Source organism: Artemia franciscana, chromosome 14 (assembly GCF_032884065.1).
Source record: "Artemia franciscana chromosome 14, ASM3288406v1, whole genome shotgun sequence".
Classification (NCBI taxonomy): domain Eukaryota; kingdom Metazoa; phylum Arthropoda; class Branchiopoda; order Anostraca; family Artemiidae; genus Artemia; species Artemia franciscana.
Window position 1 is genome coordinate 16,696,317 of NC_088876.1, and position 20,563 is coordinate 16,716,879.

Below are 20,563 nucleotides of genomic sequence, written 5' to 3' on the forward strand. Positions count from 1 at the left end.
CAAAAAAATGAGCCCCCTCCGAAGTTAGTACGATTACTCCTTCCATATAACGCTAGATTTTTACCTCTGATAATGATTCAACAAAGAAATAAATGATTCGAGCATTTTTATGTTTTTCAATAATATAATGATAATAAAATATTGTTTAAAATGTAGTTTGTCTTCAGCAATGCGCAAATGATTACTAAAAGTACCACATCTTTCAAACCGGAGGGTTTTCTCAAGAAAGTTTTCTTATGTAGACTTTTTTTGTGTAGTGAGCCTAAATTAAATAGGGACAAGTATTTTGAATCAGATTCTTATCAAAACGTAACCCTTTAAAGTTATACAAAAGTTTTCAAAAAGGCTGAACATTCTCTAAAAGGAGTCTAAATTGTGGAGTTTTTACTGGGAGACCTTTTCACACGGTAGTTTATTATTGAATGAAGCTGTACAATGAAAATTTTCGAAGAACAGGTTTTAGCATCCAGTAAGAATTGCAAAAAAGGGCTAGAAACAGCTAATTCAAACACTATTGACCATTGAATTAATTTCAGATCTATTTCAGTTGTTTCAATATGGTACACATTTTATTGGGGCTATTCTCGTTGTCAAGCTTTGTCACTATTTGTACCTTAGGATTTTTGTTTCATATGTTTCTATTGAATTCTACATATTGATTGTGTTGCGAGAGCAACCCTTTGGTTTTGTCCCGTTTTTTTCCTATGCCACCGATCTCGGCTTATTCCTGGAAACTGGTAAGGGTCTAAACTGTGTGGTTTTTACGGAAAGTGTGGACCTCAGGCTGGATTGATGACTTTGGCATTACATTTTGGAAAGCTCCGCAGAACTCTTGCTTGGGGCCAAAAAGGATGGTTTTTGCTTGTCCACGAGCCAGAGACTATGTGTGCGAAGTGAAGTGGAGTTATATAGCCTATGTCAGACAGGAGAATCTGAAGTTGTGCAGCCAAGCTTTCGTTTCATCAAACCTTGTTTCTGCTTTCGAGTGAAAAGCTCCGTTCTAGCAGGCAAGCAGGCAGGCAGCACTTTCAAATTGAAGATGGAATGAAATCTATAAGTGTTAAATATATGCGGCAGTTACCCAGCTCTACAGCCAATATATCTTCTTTGAGTGATAAATAGAAAAATTGACAAAAGCAAAACAGCGGCATTTTCCCACGGGTCCGAAAATGCTGCCATATATTGTTTCTACCCATTTCTGTTCGTGATTTCGGCTGGGTTCATCATTTCGTTTTTTTCGGACTTGGGATTGAGGTAGAGAAACGTTATCAGATGTACCTCTTAAATTTTACAAGTTCTGTCATTTCTAAAGAAATTGGAGCTTATCCTTTTCTCCTTTCTAAGTGGCGAAGTTAGAAAGTTGGCCAACGGTAAAAAAAAATCAACTTTTGAACTAAGACAGATAGAATTTTTTTCGACGGCAATCGATAGCTCTTGATGAGCTGATCAAAGTATATGTCATCCATTTTTTGGTACAGAAATTCCTTGAGATATACAAGTTTGAAAGTTTCAAGGGGTTTACAACTTCAGTTGTAGGGTACACACTGAAACCAAAAATAGGATACCAATTGTGAGACAAGTAGAGGAATTATAAGCAACAGTCGGCTGTTAGACCATAATCATCTTCGGCAATAAGGGGTTTGCAACTTTGGCTAGTTGGTGTACCTATTATTGGTTTCCGGTGTATTTGATGGTAAGAGCAATTTGGTTCCAGTGGTAAGACATGCAGGGGACTTGTAAGGAATAACCGTCTGTTAGGCTACAATCATCTTCAGTGGAGAGGGGTTTTTAACTTTTGCTAGTTGGTGTAGCCTACCCATACTCACTGTAACCTAGAATTAAGTGTTAACGCAACGAGTATAAACGATAACGTAAAACAATAAAAGCACTGAGGGGTTTTTAACTTTTTCTAGTTGATGTTCCCATACTCACTGTAACATAGAATTAAGTGTTTACGCAACGGCTACAAACGATAACGTGAAACAATGAGGCAGTTTTGTAATAATTAATAGAATTTCATCTATGGTATTTTGATCCTGAAAAGTTACAGATAGCTTTATAATACCAACTAAATTATATAAGATATTGTTCCAAGTCTCCATCCGTCACGATGTCTACGATTGAAAAGGATAAAGTTTAACTGGCTGCAAAGTCAATTTAGTCCCTTCTTTTGGTATTATAGCTCGTGATGAGCTGACCAAAGTATATGTCATTCATTTTTTGGTACAAAAATTCCTTCATGAGATATACCAGTTTGAGAATTTCAAGAGGTTGACAACTTCAGTAGTAAGATACACACTGAAACCAAAAATAGGCCGATACCAATTGTGAGACGTGTGGGGTCGGCTGTTGAAATGCCTACGGTTGATAAGGATAACGTTCAACTGGCTGCAAAGTCAATTTAGTCCCTTCTTTTGGTATTATCGATAGCTTGTTATGAGCTGATAAAAAAAAAATGTCATAGTAGTTTCTTCATAATTAATAATGTCATTTATGGTATTTTGATCCTGAAAAGTTACAGATATCTTTATAATACGAACTGGATTATATAAGATATTTTTCTAAGCTTTCATCCGTCACGATGTCTACTATTGAAAAGGATAAAGTTCAATTGGCTGCAAAGTCAATTTAGTCCCTTCTTTCGATATTCTTTTGTTATTGTTGTTTTTTCAACGCTGAGGAATAGCCTTTGATCATGTGATTACTGATCGTGTTCTTCTTTGAACATAATGTTTTAAAAGCTTCGATAGGCTGACAAATTCAGCGTTTAACCGATAGCAAGGAAACAAAACGAAAGTGTTGCTCTCGCAACACTTTATTCGGCGAAGCCGGACAAAGGTTGCCGCAACACTTCACGTTGCTCAGGCAACGTAGATCTCGTTTCTTTTCTTTTTGCTACCATAATTCCTTATTCTAGGAATCCAAGAGTTTCGTGTAAGAGTTCCGTGTTGCCAGCAATGGATCTTACTAAGTGGCGAGAAGAGCCACCAAGACACTACAAGAGAAGACCACAGAGGGCGACTAATTCAAGAAATAAAATTAGCCTATCATCGGATCTGACTGACGCCGAAGCTAAAGAAGCGAAGTTTCAAAACATCTCTATATTTACCTTATTTTAGCCTATTCATTAATATCAGGGAGATAAACAATAAATCTCAAAAACCATTAGGAACGGGGAATAGTCTAGTTTTAACTTCGGGACGACACACCTGTAAATAGTTACTATTTTAAGAAACATATTTTAAATATTCCTAATATAAAGCAAAAATCATCCATAATATTTGATGGCTTTGCTTTGACATTATGCTAAATGGCCGAGATCCTTGATTCCTTAATTGAGAAACAGATTTAATATAATAATTGTCAGGTAGACTTATATTTTATGAAACTTAATTTTGGTGGGAAAAGCCCTTCTCGAAATTCCAAAAAATTGTTTTTCTAGATGGAAAAATTATATTATGTACTAATGTTTGGTACTCGTTATGTCACTTTAGCAAACGTGTATCAAATACTTATTTACAAAATTTGCCCGTGATTTTGCTTCTCATAAGCTGGAAAACGACTCAAAGTAGAGCTGAAATTTGTGGATATTTCGGTTTAAAACAGGTATTCACCCCACCAACATCCCCAGTGCTTCCATTATCTCTGAAATCTTTCAGATTTTTCATAAATTCTGCCACTACCCCGAAAGAAAATGGGTTTCCTTTAATCCACCAAAACCAAAGATTCTTAAAAAATTTTTATAAGGTTTTTGGGTTGATCGTGAAAACTATATATGTTCGTACGATTTGATCAATGTCTGCGCTATTCCACAGCAAGTGTTTGGAAACAGTGGTACACCAACATTTATCTTATGTTCATTACTTGTTTTTGAAATTCTGTTGAAAAAACCATTCACAATGCAACATTTGATCGAAAACTTAACATGAAAAGGTTCAAGGAAACTAGAATTCTCTTTCTCGTCCTTTAATACTATTCAGTTCACGAAAGAAACACATTCTTCTTCTTCTTCCATAACCAGCACCAGGGATCAGGATTCATTTTGTTTCAGCTCCAAGGGATTTAGAGAAGAGGATTCTTTGCTTTTATTTTCATCTTGTCGAGTGCTAATAATCAATGTGAGGGGGGATTTGGGGTTAGGGTGGTGTATTTAACTATTTATTATGCCGCAAAAGATAATCTTACGGAACAATCTTCTTTCTTGCTTTGATTGCTAAATCAAATATTCTAATATTCGATAAATTTCTCATGTCTATACTTTAATTTTGAAGAAATCTTCTTTCCGTTGCCTGGGACCAGTACAAGGAAGGTCTGACGAACACATTAAATAGTATTTTATCTCAGTTCATAGAATTAACTAACTTGAATATTTCTAAATTAGACACAGGCTCAGTTTATTCGGGGACGTGAGATGAAGAGTTTTTTCCTACAAATTCGAATATTTAAATGTTTTTTAAAATCTTGCCAAAAATCACGTAAAATGTTATCTGCACTGTTCTATCTAATTATAAAGGGCCTTTGACGCCAGTAGCTAAGATTATCTCGATATTCATCCCTGATCATTTTTAAACAAAATTCAATATGATCTCCCAGAAACTCTACGAGGCCTTTTGTCTGAATTTTTACGAATGGAAGCACTAGTGAAAGCATTAGTCAAAACGGAAATTATTATGGATACCATCAGGACAAAAGCTGTAATTACATTGCCACCAAATATTTCTATCAGGATAATTATCTTTAAGATTATTTGAAAGACTATCCTTGAGTCTAGTAAAATGTTTTTATATACCACCTAGAAATGTTTTTTTCAGACTCTACATGCTTTTTGATTTTCATAAACTCTAGTGAGATATAATTTTTTTTTTCTACTGCTATTGTCAATGCTTATGAGCTGAACATTGATTGGGGCCGTAAAAAAAAAGATTATTTTTTGTATATTGATCCTGAAACATAGTGTGCATTTGGATGGGTTACAAATTAGTTGTATAGTTATAATTTTATTTAGATGCCAGTCTACTAAAATTGTATATCCCTGTCCTTAAGGCCGATGTTTGATTTGTGAGTCTATTTTTAATCAACACTTTTTACAGGTATCCTACAGTATAGGTGCTGGGTCCTGAAAAAAAGAATACTCTGATAGAGTATTTGTTTTGCCATCCGCTATAAGTGAAACAGAGAAAAGAGTAGACTACTTGTCCTTTTTTTAATTTCATATTACGTAGAAATAACTCAGCTTTTTTCAGACACGTATATGCGTTTGTTTTTCAATTTGCTACAATGAACTCTCGTGTTATTATGCGTAAAGACTTTTATTATTTTCATGAGCTAGTTATTTGATTAGCACTTTAGATTGATATTTCTGTTATACATGTTGGCGTGAATAAATGTTTGATTTTATTAAATTCCTCTATTTTTGTTCACTGTACCATGGGAATTACGTCCATTTACATTTTTGTGTAGCTGAGCAACAATATTGCTTCCGCTGCATTTTTTTCGCAAACTCGAAATTTACACTGGATATTTGAACTGTGAAAGGAGCATAAAAAATCTCCAGTGAAGCTTTTAAAATTTACATTAGTTTTCCAGAGCAAAAATAAAACTTTCTTTTCTAATGTTGTACATGACTTCAACACAAAACTATTTGAGCTGAAAAAGTAAACCTTTTCAGAACAAATTTATATCGTATTTTTTTAGAACAATATATTATCTCTTTGAGAACTGGAGAACAAAATTGCATATCTCTTATTGAGTTCTTGGAAAAAACTGGAAAAGACGGTTTTGAATGGGAAATTCTGTTTTTTTAGTTGTTTTCTGAAAATTTTATTTGATGCCTCTTGTATCTTAATTAATAATAATATGAAATGTAAGCAAGAAAACATGAGCTTTGTCTCATAAGAAAGGGCTTCGTTCTCTTAAAAATGTTTGCCAAAGTTGCCATGATGCGACAAATTTTTCAATATCCTAAAGGAAACTCTTTTTCCAGAATCGGTAGAATTTCTTTCGATACGGATGTGTAGGTCTCGATTTTCTAAAAACTGGAACTGACATTGTTTTTAAAGAAAAATTCTCTGTGACTTCTCCTGTTTTGAAGTTTTGATTTTGAAAATCACCTACATTTGTCTAAATAAAACGTCTAAATTTTGAAGCTAAACCTAAGCAAAATTTCCGCATCTCTCATAAGTGTTTGGGAGATAATATGGTAAATCATGATTTCGAAGCACAGATCTTCTTTTTTTTGATGTTTACTATAGCTTGGACGCGTAATGCCGTAAAAAGAAAGCAAGAAGACACTCTCTCTTCTATATCAAAAAGGAACTGTGCCCTAAGAAATAGTTTCCAAAATCGTCATTGCCCATCGGTTTCTTTGACATCTTAAAAGTAATCTTTTTTCTTATCTAGGTAGATTTTCTTCCAATATAGATTGAAAGATTTTAGTCTTCTATGAACTGTATATTATATTGTCTTTCTTGAAAAAAAAATTTACCTTTGAATTTTTGTAGGCTAAAATTTTTATTCTGGAAAATCTTTACATTTTTTTTTTAAAATAACATACCCTTGCTTTGAAGCTTAACTTTATAGCAATCAAGTAGTCTTTAAATACTGATAGAAATTCATATTGTTTCTTTAACAAACCAGGCAGAATTTTTTTTTCAGATTTTTTTTTTTTTTTTTAGAAAATAATACCAAAAATCCTGATTTCGAAACAGAAGTTTTTATTTTTTATACTTCTTCAGAAATTTCCGATAATACCGGAAATCTTGATGTCGAAACACAAGTCACAATTTTGGTATTTTTTCCAGAAATTTTACATATTTATAATTATATTTTAATCTTTTAAAGCCACAATTAGTTAGCAAAAAGACATGCACTCTTCTATATTTGACAAAGAACCGTACACTACAAAATAAAGATTTACACAATGAGCTTTTTTAACTAATGTTCATTAGCCGCAATAAATAGCACATAGTCTTATTACAGGTAAAAACAAAATCAATGCGGGTACAGGGTTTGAAGATTCCACACATAACTTATTTAAAAAGTCCTGTGACTATACGCTGACCTTACAAATAAAAACTTACAAAAATCATAATGAATCTGCAACGTGATAGGGGGCGTACACATTTATTACCCGTGAAACATAGTTGCATATCCTGCTCTGCAACTGCGATTCGGGGATCATATTTGCTGCAAACCTTCGCGGAGCATTGGCACTAAAGTTCTAGTTATTTTTGTTTCGTCGAAGGCAATTTGATTCAAATCCTTTTTCACGGCATTTTTTGCTTTTCATAATAATATGCAATTAGTTTTTTCCGCAAATACTTTTTAATGGGTAGCCCTAGAAAGTAAAAATAATCTTATTTTTTGAATTTAATCTTTTGTTTTTATCTTGAATTAATCAGTGTGAATATTTTCTTTGTTCTATTGTTTATATTGAAACTGCTGTGAAAAATTCCCTTTTCATTGATTTCTCAATTTCTCCAGAGTAGTCGCTTCCATCTATCAGAGGTACCAAGAGTTACCAAAGATACCATAAAATCAATTCATTAAAAACGCTAAGCATACACATGATCCTGAAATATGGAAATGTCTAGGTAGATGAATAAATATTTCCTCAAATTGGACTCCGTTTTGAAATCAAATTTTTATTACGTCCCTGAAGAAAAACCCCCTTTAGTCCTATTTCAGTCTTTTTTTTTGAACGCTCTTTTTTGTGCTTTATTCAGTTCAATCATAAATATAATATTTAAACAAAAACACATAATCTGCCAGGAAAGCACAAAAGTGCTTGACTAGGGCAGAAACTTAACTGAGGAATTAAACTATCAACTAACAGAAACAATGAATCAATTGGATTCATCAAAAAAGGAAAAAAAAAGAGAAAAAAGGGGGGTGACGAAGAGAAAGAAAAGGAAAAAAATAAAAAGAAAAGAAAAGAAAAAGACTGAAAAGAGGAGGACCGCACGATATTCAAATCTAAGCAGTATTTCTGTAACGACCCTTCACTGCTCGCTTGAAGGTAATAAGGTTATTTTGAGCTCCGGATTTCCAAGGGGATTGGATTCCAGATAGGGGATTGAATTTTGCAAACGCTAGTCCTCTAATTTCGTGTCCTCCAGGCATGACGGATAATTAGAATATGTTACCTTTTAATTGCCTTTCTTATTTATAGACATGCCAGCCTTCGTCCGTTTCTGATTAAAATTATCCAGAAAGAGTATCCAAAAAAGATTTAATTTCTTCGCCACTGAGTAATTAGACCCAGTACTTTTACAAAACGTATCAGTTTACTCTATTGCGTAACACTGAAATCACTATTCAAAATATGATCCTTTTTCAACACTGTTCTTAACTGGACGAAGTCTGAATGAATACTGAAATAAAAATTCAACCATTATTCAACTATACAATTGACTCAAATAACAAATAACTTTAGCCGGTCGCTTAAAACTAATCAGGGTCCATTCTCTAGCTTTGTCTGTAGTAAGGAGGCAAAAGCCTTCAATGCATTACTTATTTTTCGCAGGCCCACTTCATATGAAAGGTGGGGATTGTGGGAACTTCGGAGGGGGTTATTTGGTTAACAATTGAAAGCTCTAATGCCCATTTCAAGAGTCAAAGTGATTGGAGGTCAACCAGTCCCTCTCCCTTTCTCTTTGATGCTTCCCTTCCCTCTCCCCGTGACCTCCAAAGACACCTGATCAAAATTTAAGATTGCCATTTTGTTCAAAATATTTGAAAGGTACAGTAAATATGCCCCTGGTAAGGAAGTGTGACAGGGGCTGTAAGTCATGCGAATTGGAAATCATTGAAGGATAATTTTGCAACTGAAAACGGGCCTGAATGATTTTGGGTGTGATTCGCTTGAAACTTTCAAGGATCGTTCTCTGGGTCATAATAATCAGACCCTTAACCGGGGATGCTTTATGTAGTCATGAGTTGTCGCACTCATAGTCGCAAGTTGTCGTAGATGCAATTCTAAGCAGTCGAAATCGCAGTTCCAGGTGAGCACAGTCAAAAGTGATCGAATAGCAGTCTGTTTCCATTTGTATTGCAGTCACAATCGTAAGTAGTCTTAGTTCGAAGTATTCATAAGCTTAAGTGGTCGTAGTTGCTAGTAGTCAAAGTCGCAAGCTGTCACAGTTGCAAATAGTCCTAGTTGCAAGCAGCCGTATTTGCATATAGTCACAGTCGCAATCTCAAATCGTTTTACCTCACAAGTATTCGCATTCTGTAGTATTTGTAGTCACAAGTGGTTATAGTCGCAAATAGTCAAAGTCACAAGTAGTAACTAGCAAATACACTTATTCACCGCCGCAGTCACAAGTATTCACAGTCGTAAGTAGTTGCAGTAGCCGCCGGAAGTATTCGCAGCCACAAGCAGTCGTAATCTTAGTCAAACAGTTCGTGGTAACGAACTGTAGTAAGGAGCGACCCGGCTCAATAGTAACCAAAACTCTAAAAAATGGAATTTTGATACCAATAGCTACATCAAAAGATTAGCATTTTAATGCTGATTTTAAGTATATAAGTTTCATCAAGTTTAGTCTTACCCATCAAAAGTTACGAGCCTGAGAAAATTTGCGTTATTTTAGAAAATAGGGGGAAACATCCCCTAAAAGTCATAGAATCTTAACGAAAACCACACCATCAGATTCAGCGTGAACCCTATTGTAGAAGTTTCAAGCTCCTATCTACAAAAATGTGGAATTTTGTATTTTTTGGCAGAAGGCAGATCACGGATGCGTGTTTATTTGTTTTGTTTTTTTTTCCCCCAGGGGTGATCGTATCGACCCAATGGTCCTAGAGTCTTACGTGAGGGCTCATTCTAACGGAAATGAAAATGTTCTAGTGCCCTTTTTCAGTGACCAAAAAAATGGGAGGGCATCTAGACCCCCTCCCAAGCTAATTATTTTACCAAATTTACCGGATCAAAATTCTGAGATAGCCATTTTATTCAGCGTAGTCGAAAAACCTTATAACTATGTCTTTGGGGACGGCTTACTCCCCCACAGTCCCCGTGGGAGGGGCTACAAGTTACAAACTTTGACCAGTGCTTATATAGTAATAGTTATTTGGAAGTGTACAGACGTTTTCAGGGGGATTTTTGGTTTGGGGGGGGGGTTGAAAAGAGTGGGATATGTTAGGGGAACTTTCCTTGGAGGAATTTGTCATGGGGAAGAAAATTTCCATGAAGGGAGCACAGGATTTTCTAGCATTATTTAAAAAAAAAAAAACAATGAAAAAATAAATATGAAAAGTTTTTTTCTACTGAAAGTGAGGAGCAGCATTAAAACTTAAAACGAGGAGAAATTATTGCGCATATGAGGGGTGTACCTCCTCGTAATACCTCGCTCTTCACGCTAAAGTATTTTTAGTAATTTCAACTATTTATTCTACGGCCTTTGTTATTCAAGGGTCATTCTTAAGGAATTGGGACAGAATTTAAGCTTTAGTGTAAAGAGCGAGGTATCGACGAGGGGTGAACTCCCTCATATACGCAATAAAACATTCGAATATAGAAGTTTGTTACGTAAGTTAATTCGTAAATTACGTACATTTTTTACTAATGAAAATGTTTGTAAAAAAATTAAAAGTTCTAGTTGCCTTTTTAAGTAATCAAAAAATTGGAGGGCAACTAGGCTTCCTCCCTCTCTCCTTTTTTCTCAAAATCTTCCGATTAAAGCTATGAGAAAGCCATTTAGCTAAAAAAAAAAAACAATATGCAAATTTCGTTTTAATTATTTATGTGCGGAAAGCCAAGATCAGATCATGCATTAATTAAAAAACGTCCAGAAATTAAATAAAAAACAAGTTTTTTTAAATGAAAGTAAGAAGCAACATTAAAACTTCAAACGAACAGAAATTAATCCGTATATGAAAGGGGCTTTTCCTCCTCAACGGCCCGCTCTTTGCGCTAAAGTTTTTTACTGTTTTAAGAAGTAGAGTTAAGAGAAAGAGTCAAACTTTAGCGTAAAGAGCATAATGCTATTGAGCGAAAGCTATTAGATAGCCAATCGATTTATAACTGTAAGAAAGCTATTTACAAAGCGTCAAAGTTATAGCACAACAAAAGCGGAGCTTGCGAGGATATGCTAAAAAAAAGTAGCATGGAGCATGAGACCATTTACCGAAACCAACATAAAAATAAACAACAAAACACCACAATGTAAAACTCCAAACCAACACAATGAAAAATATAGAAAAATAACCCGCTGAAAATATAGTTAATCTGTTTTGAAAGCATACCCACCGAGCAACTCCACACGTAAATCAGATTTAAACTGGTTAAAATTACCATTATCCTTAATATCCTTACTAAGTTCGTTCCAACGCTTGGAAGCTCTATAAACAAGAGAAAAAGAAGACCTACTAGAAGCAAGTATGTAACGTGTATATTAGAACAGTATCGACAATGCTCCATAGATATGGGGAGCTGACGGATTTTTTTCTGCTGGGGCCTCCAGAAAGTACATTTTATACCCCAAGTGCTCCTCTTCGTAGGAGTTGCTTCAGGTCAATATGGGGCGGGGCCACCGCATTCCTAAATCTTGCACTATTGGCGCTAAGGCTTAAACATGCTATGAACATTGATCACATTATCAATAACGTGTAAATTAAAATTTAATGCAAAGAGGAATGAATTAGGCATGGCATCCGAGCTCATTTATAGCATATTTCATGTTTATTCCAAAGTTTTAGTGTTGCTCTTTACTAACATTTCATTAACCTTTTTTTATCAAACAGTTCGTGGTAACGAACTGTAGTAAGGAGCGACCCGGCTCAATAGTAACCAAAACTCTAAAAAATGGAATTTTGATACCAATAGCTACATCAAAAGAATCGCATTTTAATGCTGGTTTTAAATATATAAGTTTCATCAAGTTTAGTCTTACCCATCAAAAGTTACGAGCCTGAGAATATTTGCGTTATTTTAGAAAATAGGGGGAAACGCCCCCTAAAAGTCATAGAATCTTAACGAAAATCATACCATCAGATTCAGCGTATCAGAGAACCCTACTGTAGAAGTTTCGAGCTCCTATCTACAAAAATGTGGAATTTTGCATTTTTTGCCAGAAGGCAGATCACGGATGCGTGTTTATTTGTTTTTTTGTTTTGTTTTTTTTCTTTTTCCCAGGGGTGATCGTATCGACCCAGTTGTCCTAGAATGTTGCAAGAGGGCTCATTCTAACGGAAATGAAAAGTTCTAGTGCCCTTTTTAAGTGACCAAAAAATTGGAGGGCACCTAGGCCCCCTCCCACGCTAATTATTTTCCCAAAGTCAACGGATCAAAATTCTGAGATAGCCATTTTATTCAGCGTAGTCGAAAAACCTTATAACTATGTCTTTGGGGACGACTTACTCCCCCACAGTCCCCGTGGGAGGGGCAACAAGTTCTTTTACAGTACTTTTACAAAACGTATCAGTTTACTCTATTGCGTAACACTTCTCCCAGGGGTGATCGTATCGACCCAGTTGTCCTAGAATGTTGCAAGAGGGCTCATTCTAACGGAAATGAAAAGTTCTAGTGCCCTTTTTAAGTGACCAAAAAAATTGGAGGGCACCTAGGCCCCCTCCCACGCTAATTATTTTCCCAAAGTCAACGGATCAAAATTCTGAGATAGCCATTTTTTTCGTTTGTAACAAGTTACAAACTTTGACCTGTGCTTACATATAGTAATGGTTATTGGGAAGTATACAGGCGTTTTCAGGAGGATTTTTTTTGTTTGGGGGAGGGGTTGAGAAGAGGGGGATATGCTGGGGGAACTTTCCTTCGAGAATTTGTAATGGGAGAAGAAAATTTCCATGGAGGGAGAGCAGGATTTACTAGCATTATTTAAAAAAAAAAAACAATTAAAAAATAAAAGGGAAAAAGCTTTTTCAGCTGGAAGTAAGGAACAGCAATAAAACTTAAAACAAACAGAAATTATTACCCATATGAGGGGCTCACCTCCTTCTAATACCTCGCTCTTTACGCTAAAGTATTTTCAGTAATTTCAACTACTTATTCTACGGCTTTTGTGATTCAGGGGGTCATTCTTAATGAATTGGGATAAAATTTAAGCTTTAGTGTAAAGAGCGAGGTACTGACGATGTGGCGAATTCCCTCATATATGTAATAAAAACATGAGAATACAAAAGTTCTTTACGTAAGCTAATTTATAAGTTACGTAAATCTTTTACCAATAAAAAGATTCGTAAAAAATTAAAAGTTCTAGTTGCCTTTTTAATTAACCAAAAAATCGGGGGGCAACTAGGCTTCGTCCCCCGCTCTTTTTTTCTCAAAATCATTCGATCAAAATTATGAGAAAGCCATTGAGCCAAAAAAAAAAAAAAAAAAATGCAAATTTCGTTTTGATTATTCCTCTGCGGAGAGCCAAAATCAAAACATGCATTGATTCAAAAACGTTCAGAAATTAAATAAAAAAAAACAAGTTTTTTTTAACTGAAAGTAAATTAAACTTAAAACGCACAGAAATTACTTCGCATATGAAAGAGGCTGCTTCCTCATCAACGCCCCGCTTTTTACGCTAAAGTTTTTTACTGTTTTAAAAAGAAGAATTGAGAGAAAGAGTCAAACTTTAGCGTAAAGAGCGGGGCGTTGATGAGGAAGCAGCCTCTTTCATATACGAAGTAATTTCTGTGCGTTTTAAGTTTTAATGTCGCTCCTTACTTTCAGTTAAAAAAAACTTGTTTTTTTTATTTAATTTACTTAATTAAACTAACGTTTAATTTCTCTCTTGACCCCTAACAATTACACGATTGACAATATCATCCATAGCTAATTCTATTCAATTTGTACTCCACCCATTCAGTTTTGAATTTGGACTTATATTGTACGGTAATGGAACATGCCTTTTAAGTGGACGAATGTCAAGGTTGTAGATAAAGGTCACTGCATATTTTATTCATAGTAATACTTAAAATTTTTAATCTAACAGTTAAGTCACCCGTTGAGATTTATTTGATTTTAGCTTAGTAAAATTGAATGGTGCAAAAGGCGATTCAAACTGGTTTCTTATTGCATATTTTAGTGTAGAAATTAAGTTTTTTGTACTGTTATTATTTTGACTATGATTTAGTCAAAATAAGGACCACTAGGGATAGTGGTGCCTGGGGAAAAATTAACCTCGCCCATACTACTCCAAAAAAAAAATTATAGTTAAACTAGAAAGTGAATAAAGCATTATCCCTTTTAACAGTCTTGGCCGTGGTGCCCCCTCCCTCAATACGGTAGCCAAGGCTTCTTTGCCTGGCTACCCATTTTCCCTTTAAATGTCTTTGAGCAACGGAACATTAACACTATAGTCATGGGCACCCATAGGGGGGGGGGAAGGTGCCAGCCCCTCTGGATGAATGACGCTGCTATATATTTTTAAATTTTCTTTTTGAGATTCCTATTATTCAGCATTGGAAGTGCCGATTAGACCAGGAAAGCCCTTAAATTCAGCTTATGGGTACCCATGTCTATAGTTTCCGTTATAAGTAAATTTCGCATGAGAAACTGCATCGGGTATAAGCATAGAAACATTTTTGATAAAACGGTTGAAACCGTTCAACCGTTGAACGGTCAAAAGAGGTTACTTGTCTTGACAATATACAATTATGTGATAGGCAATGCTTCCTACAGTGCGGTCTATCTAATACGAACTCCACCCATTCAGTTCTAAATATGGAACTGCATTTTACGATAACAGAATATGCCTCATAAAATGGACAAATGTCAAGGCTTATGAATAAAGGTCACTGCCTATGTTGTTTATATTAATGTTTAAGTTTGTATCCTAATAGAAAAGTCACCTCCAAAGACGTATGCGATTAAAATATCTACTAAATTGAATTCTACACGAGGCAATGAAAAGACAATTCTTTCATATGGATTTCGCCATAGAAATGAGAATTGTTTTAACATCTTGTCAAAACTTAAATATTTACAAGTTTTCGTCGCAACCGAAAGACCTAGTATGGAAAGCATGGAGTACAACGTATAGGCGTTAACCAGCTCGCGGTTTATCATACATTAGCATGGTATTAAACTGTATGCTAAAAGCGGCTCGAGGAAATAGTAATCGAAAATATAGGAAAAGGAAGTTCAATAACAGAAAATCATCAAAAGAACCTGCTTTTCATGGTGACTCCAAATTTGAAAAATCTACAAATGGTTACACGTCTGAAAGAATTTGGCTAAATCTAGGTAAGGTCGGATACACCCAGGAACAGATAAAATAGTTTTATGATAATTAAACTATCATATTTAACATTTAGAGTACCTTGAAGTTAAAAACTCGTATCTCCAAAAATGCTATTTTTTTCGAATGGATGGTCGCAAATGCGTGTTGATATTTTTTTTTCCTTTTTTTTATTGTATCAAACCGTATTTCAGTTATATACCAGCGCAACAGCATGTACCGGAACAGCAAAGTAGCATTTCCTGTCACTTTTAGGAGTTTTAGCTAAAAAAAAAAAAATAAAAAAAAATAGATGAACTTAGTAAAATTATACCCTGAAACTTTATTATTTCAGAGAACCCTAAAGTGAAGGCTTCAAGCCTCAGTATAGAAAAAAAGGCCAGATTTTCTCATTTTCCCCGAATGGAAGGTAATATATATGAGCTATTATTCTTTTTTTTCTTTTTCCTCATTGACAATCACACCGAACCAGTTGTTCTAGAAAGTAAAGAAAGGGCTCATTTGAACAAAAACTAAACAGAGATCTTTCAACAGCAAAAGAGGTCGCACTATCATAAAGTGGCATTAACTGCCATTCTGCGGTGCAACGCTACGCAAAAGCGTTTTGTCCTGAAGAATACCAAAATACTGTTTAGTAACGCTGCTGCGTATGTTCCTAGCGCAAGTAGAAAGATGTATTTGACTGCAGTACCTATACTACATAAAGTACCACTTCACAAAAAAAATGTTGCAGCTTTCATCACTTCTGACTATGGTGGCTATAAGTAGGCATATAGTACCATCCTATTGGTAAAATAAAGCCCTATCATTTCTCACGACATTTCCTATTCAATGGTCTCTTAAGCGTAACACACATGCAATGGACCAGCTGGCATGTGTAATAAAAACACCTGATTCCCGTTATATAAGAATTTTGTTCTATGATGTTTAAGATTGTCTATTTAGCCTATGATTTCACGTTTCAACCTGTTCTGAATTGTATAATTATATTTTACTGTACAAAAAGATCTTACGGGGGCTGCACCCTCTTCAACATATTTTATGTACAATGATGTATTTCCGATTTCTTACATCTTTGTTTGATTATGATTCATGTGAGTGGGATAGGGGATTCCACGTTAAGCGAAGTCCAACAAACAATCAATTGCCTGAAAAGCAACAAAGCCCCTGGTCCTGATGCTATTCCGGTTGAACTTTACAAGTAGGGAGGGACAGCACTTGTTAGCAGCCTTCATAAACTAACCTGTCGCATATGGGAAAAAGAGATGGTTCCACAGGTTTCGGAGACTCAATCATCCTTCAGGTCTTAAAAAAGAGCTAAAGAAAAATGCAGCAATTATCGCAGGATCTCTCTCATATGCACTGCTGCCAAAATATTTGTCATAGTGCTACATAATCGTTTTTCGTATCCAACGCAACGTGAAGACAAGACCCAATCAAGCAGGATTCCGCGCAGGCGTGGGAACAATCGACTAAATATTCGTCTTAAGACAAACCCTTGAACACAGGGCAAAGCACGAAAAACCAAAAGAATCTCTGTTCATAGATATTATTGCAGCTTTTGATTCTATTCTAAGGGATGGAATCTGGAAGGCCATGTCAGAGGATGGAGTACCAGGCAAGATAGTCAGGCTTATCCAAGCATACTACCAGCATATCAGTGGCATATCAGCATATCAGTTATCAATATTTTTCTTAGAGTTTGGAAAGATTTTCATTTAACCTTTCCAAACTCTAAGACAAATATTGATAAAACCTTGACAAAAGTCGAAGCTATTTTGAAAAAAATAAGAGACAAAAAAATTGTCCTTTTTGACAAAAACGAGGTTGTATTGTTTGTTTCAGTTTTTATTGCAAAGTTATCAAAAATTTTCAATTTTTGTCATATATGTCGTTCTCGAAAGACTTAAAAGATTTTCAATATATATCAGGGTTAGTTTCCTTTTTAGATTTCTTGTCATAAAAATACAAAGATTTTCAAATTTAGAGAAAACTCATAAATTTTCAATTTTGGTCAAGTGGATTCCAAAGAATTTTGACTTTGTCAAGCTCATTTGTTCAATTTTTCATACGGAGTTTCAAAAATTTAGTTTTTTCTGGAGATTGCTTCACTTCATTCAATTTTTGTGGTAGAGATTTCGCAGATTTTCAATTTTTGCCAAGGGAATTCCAAGATTTTAAATTTTTGTCCAATTATTTTTAGATGGAAGGTTTTTAACATTTTCATTTTTTTCGAAGAAGTTCTCTGATTTCAACATTTGTCGTAAAGTTTTGAAATATTCCAATTTTGTTTATTGAAAACACAGATTTTCAATTCTTCTTGAACTTGTTATTAGATTTTCAATTTTAGTTGGGCGTATTTCCAAAACTTTTTGTTTTTCTAGCTCATCTTAAAGATTTTTACATTATGTTAAGCTTATTTGTTTTTGTTTTTTCAATTTTGTTGTATCACTTTCAAAGATTTCCAGTTTTGTCCAAGCAAGCATAACATTTTCAATTTGCCTTTCAGGTAATATCATTTTTTTAGGTTTACTCAAATAGTTTTGCGCATTCCAAATTTATATTTCGACGAATTGCCATTTTCAATTTTTGATCAAACAATTTCGTATCTTTAATTTTTTTCAAGCAACTTCTCTTCTTTCAGTTCTTGTTTTGACGATTTCTTCTTTTTCCTTTTTTGTTCAAATGATTCATTGTTTTTCTTTTTTTCAAGTAGTTGTGCTTTCTTCAATTTTTGTTCAATTAGCTTCTCAGATTTAATTTTTGTTCAAGTAATTTCTCTATTTTAAATTTTAGTTCATGTAATTTTCACCATATTGGTTTTTTTTAATGAATTTTAGTTTTAAAATTTCTAGTTTTATAGTTTTTGAAAAGATTGAGACATGTATACTTACTTTCCCATTGTCAAGTCTCTTGTTTTGACACTAGAAGGCCGGAATTCGCCATAATGAGTTTTCTGATGTTTGTTGAATTTTGCTGAGTTTTCCGTTCGAAAAAAAAAAAACAAAAAACAACATTTGAAATCTTAACGAAAGAATAAAATGATGGAAAAACACACGAATAAACTATTGGTTTAAATACTGGTGACCAAAAGGGGGTCTTTATTCCTTGCATCCAAAACATAAATCTCATCAGTAACTACCGTGTGCCAATTGCTCTTTAAACTGCTCCATTTGTATAGAATTTAAATTTTAGGAAATCTGTCACTTTTGTTTTTGTCTTTATAATTTCACGTATAAAAATACCATCTTTAAACTTGACACAATTGAATCTTTCTAATTAAATGTTCAATATCATCCTTTGCTGCTTGCTTAAGAGTCCCACTCGATGTCCCACTGCAGTAGCATTTCTGGCCTCCTTTTAAATGTTCTCCAAGATAATTACTACCAAGTTCAGTTTCCAATTTTCATAGCTGATTTCTGTCCTAATTAGTATCTAACTGAACGCCTGTGTCTGTGTCAGAGGGGGAAGGGTGGTCACATAAACTTTAGAGGAGGCTCGTTCAATGGGGAATTAAAAGTTCCGGTGTCGTAAGATTCAAAAGTGATCAAAGGGCAACCACCCCCTTTCCAAACCCTTTTTCTATTTTGTTAAGGAGAGGGGACAGGGGTCCGGCAGGAGGGGGCAGGGGGGCAATGGCCTCCCTGAAAATTTGAGGCCATAATGTAATTATAAGGAGACCAAAGGAAAAAGAGCAGAATAGGAGAAAATCAAGGGAAAATGCGTGTTGCCCCATTGCTGGCTGTCTGCCAATAAATTTTTATCCATAATAAGGAAAATTTAAGTTCTAATTTGTGACTGAGTAACCACTTCCTAGTTTTCCACAAATTTTTCTATATGATTTGATTGGAGTAACACAAAAAATCAATTTCTTCATAATAATGAATAGTAAGTAAATAAGGATCCTTGTCAACAACGAAAGTGTAAGAGTCTAACTATTGATAACATTCAATCAAAGAATCAGCTTTTTATGGTGATCCTAAATATGTATTTGTTTATTAGTAATTAGTGCAGTTATTGGTGCACAAGAAAGTTCGTATAATCATAGAAAACCCAAGGAAAACAACTCAATAAAGGGAAATTTCGGTAAAAAGAATATGCCGTCAACTTTTGCTTGTATTGCGAGAGTACCCATGAGCTAATATATGAAGCTATTATAGTCAGAAATATCTCTCCTGAACGGAATGCTGGAAACTTTTTGTATTTTCCCCGAACGGATGCCTTTTTTTTTATTATTATCCTTTATCTTTTTCAGTATATATTGTATTTATCTAGTTGTCACTTTAAAAAATGTTTAATTTTTTACAGTTATGAAGCATAAAGGTGTCGAATGATTTTGTTATTCAGAATTAGATTAGAAATATTGAATTAAAATTTTGTATTTGATTATCTTAATTTTAGTTTTAATGTTTTACTTTGAATAAGCTACTTTGATAATGCGTTACTTTTTATAAGCAATTGAGTCTAAAGGCATTAAATATTTTGGTGTTTGATAACCAAGTTCAAAACTAATCGTTACAAAATATACGTCCAACGCTTCGGCATTGCTTAACAGAACTAAATGCTGGGAGTTTATATCTTAGTTTTTGTAAGTAGGCTATTGTTTTGTGTATTTTTTTAGATTCATTATTAATTTCTTTACACAGTTTTTCGCTACAGTTTTTCAGTAATCAAAAACAAAGTTACTAATTGTTCTAATTAAACGAACCTTGTGTTTCAGGAGTTGTTTTTAAAGAATTGGAGAAAATTTGAACTTTAGCGTAAGAAGAGAGATGTTGAGGAGGGGACAACCCCTAATGTACGTAATAATTTATGTTTGTATTAAGTTTTAACGTTGCTCCTTACTTTCAATTCAACAAACCTGTTTCATTTAAATTTATTTCCTGATCGTTTTTCAAATAACGCCAGAATACCTGGCTCCACCTCAACGGAAAAATTCCCTCCCCACAGAAACTCCCCCTGCACGAAATACTCCCAGAAAAAAATTCGTCCTCCCCTCTCTACCCGAAAAATGTATGCATACTTCACAATAGCAAATATAACAATGGGTAAATTTTATAACATAAAAACCTTTCCACAGGGGCTGTAGAGATCCATTTTATCTCTTAATACATAGTTATTGGGTATTTCAATCATGCTGAAGAAAAAGCTGTCTAAAAATTTTTAATCAGACAATCTTGGGAAAAAGTAGTGTGGGAGGGGGCCTAGTTGCCTTCCAAATTTTCATTTCTGTTGTAATGAGCCTTCTGTTGAAGTTTTAGGTCCACTGGGTCGAGACGATCATCCCTGGAAAAAAAACAAAGAAACAAATAAACACACATCCGCGATCTTTTTTCTGATAAAAATTACCCCTTTTTCGAGAATCAGACAAATTT

General features: G+C 34.5%; 1 protein-coding gene and 1 long non-coding RNA gene across 2 annotated transcripts in view; one reads left to right on the forward strand and one right to left on the reverse strand.

Moving 5' to 3' along the window:
• Window positions 1-5,402, forward strand: part of LOC136035398 (peroxidase-like) — a 96,331-nt gene extending 90,929 nt beyond the window's left edge. Inside the window, 1 exon segment of the mRNA XM_065717180.1 lies at window positions 2,918-5,402. Coding sequence (XP_065573252.1) covers window positions 2,918-3,119 — 202 coding nt within the window. The 3' untranslated portion in view covers window positions 3,120-5,402.
• Window positions 1-20,563, reverse strand: part of LOC136035399 (uncharacterized) — a 54,835-nt gene that overhangs the window by 8,908 nt on the left and 25,364 nt on the right. Inside the window, exon 2 of the long non-coding RNA XR_010619412.1 lies at window positions 8,145-8,372. This is a non-coding gene — a long non-coding RNA (uncharacterized LOC136035399). The remainder of the gene's footprint in view (window positions 1-8,144; window positions 8,373-20,563) is intronic.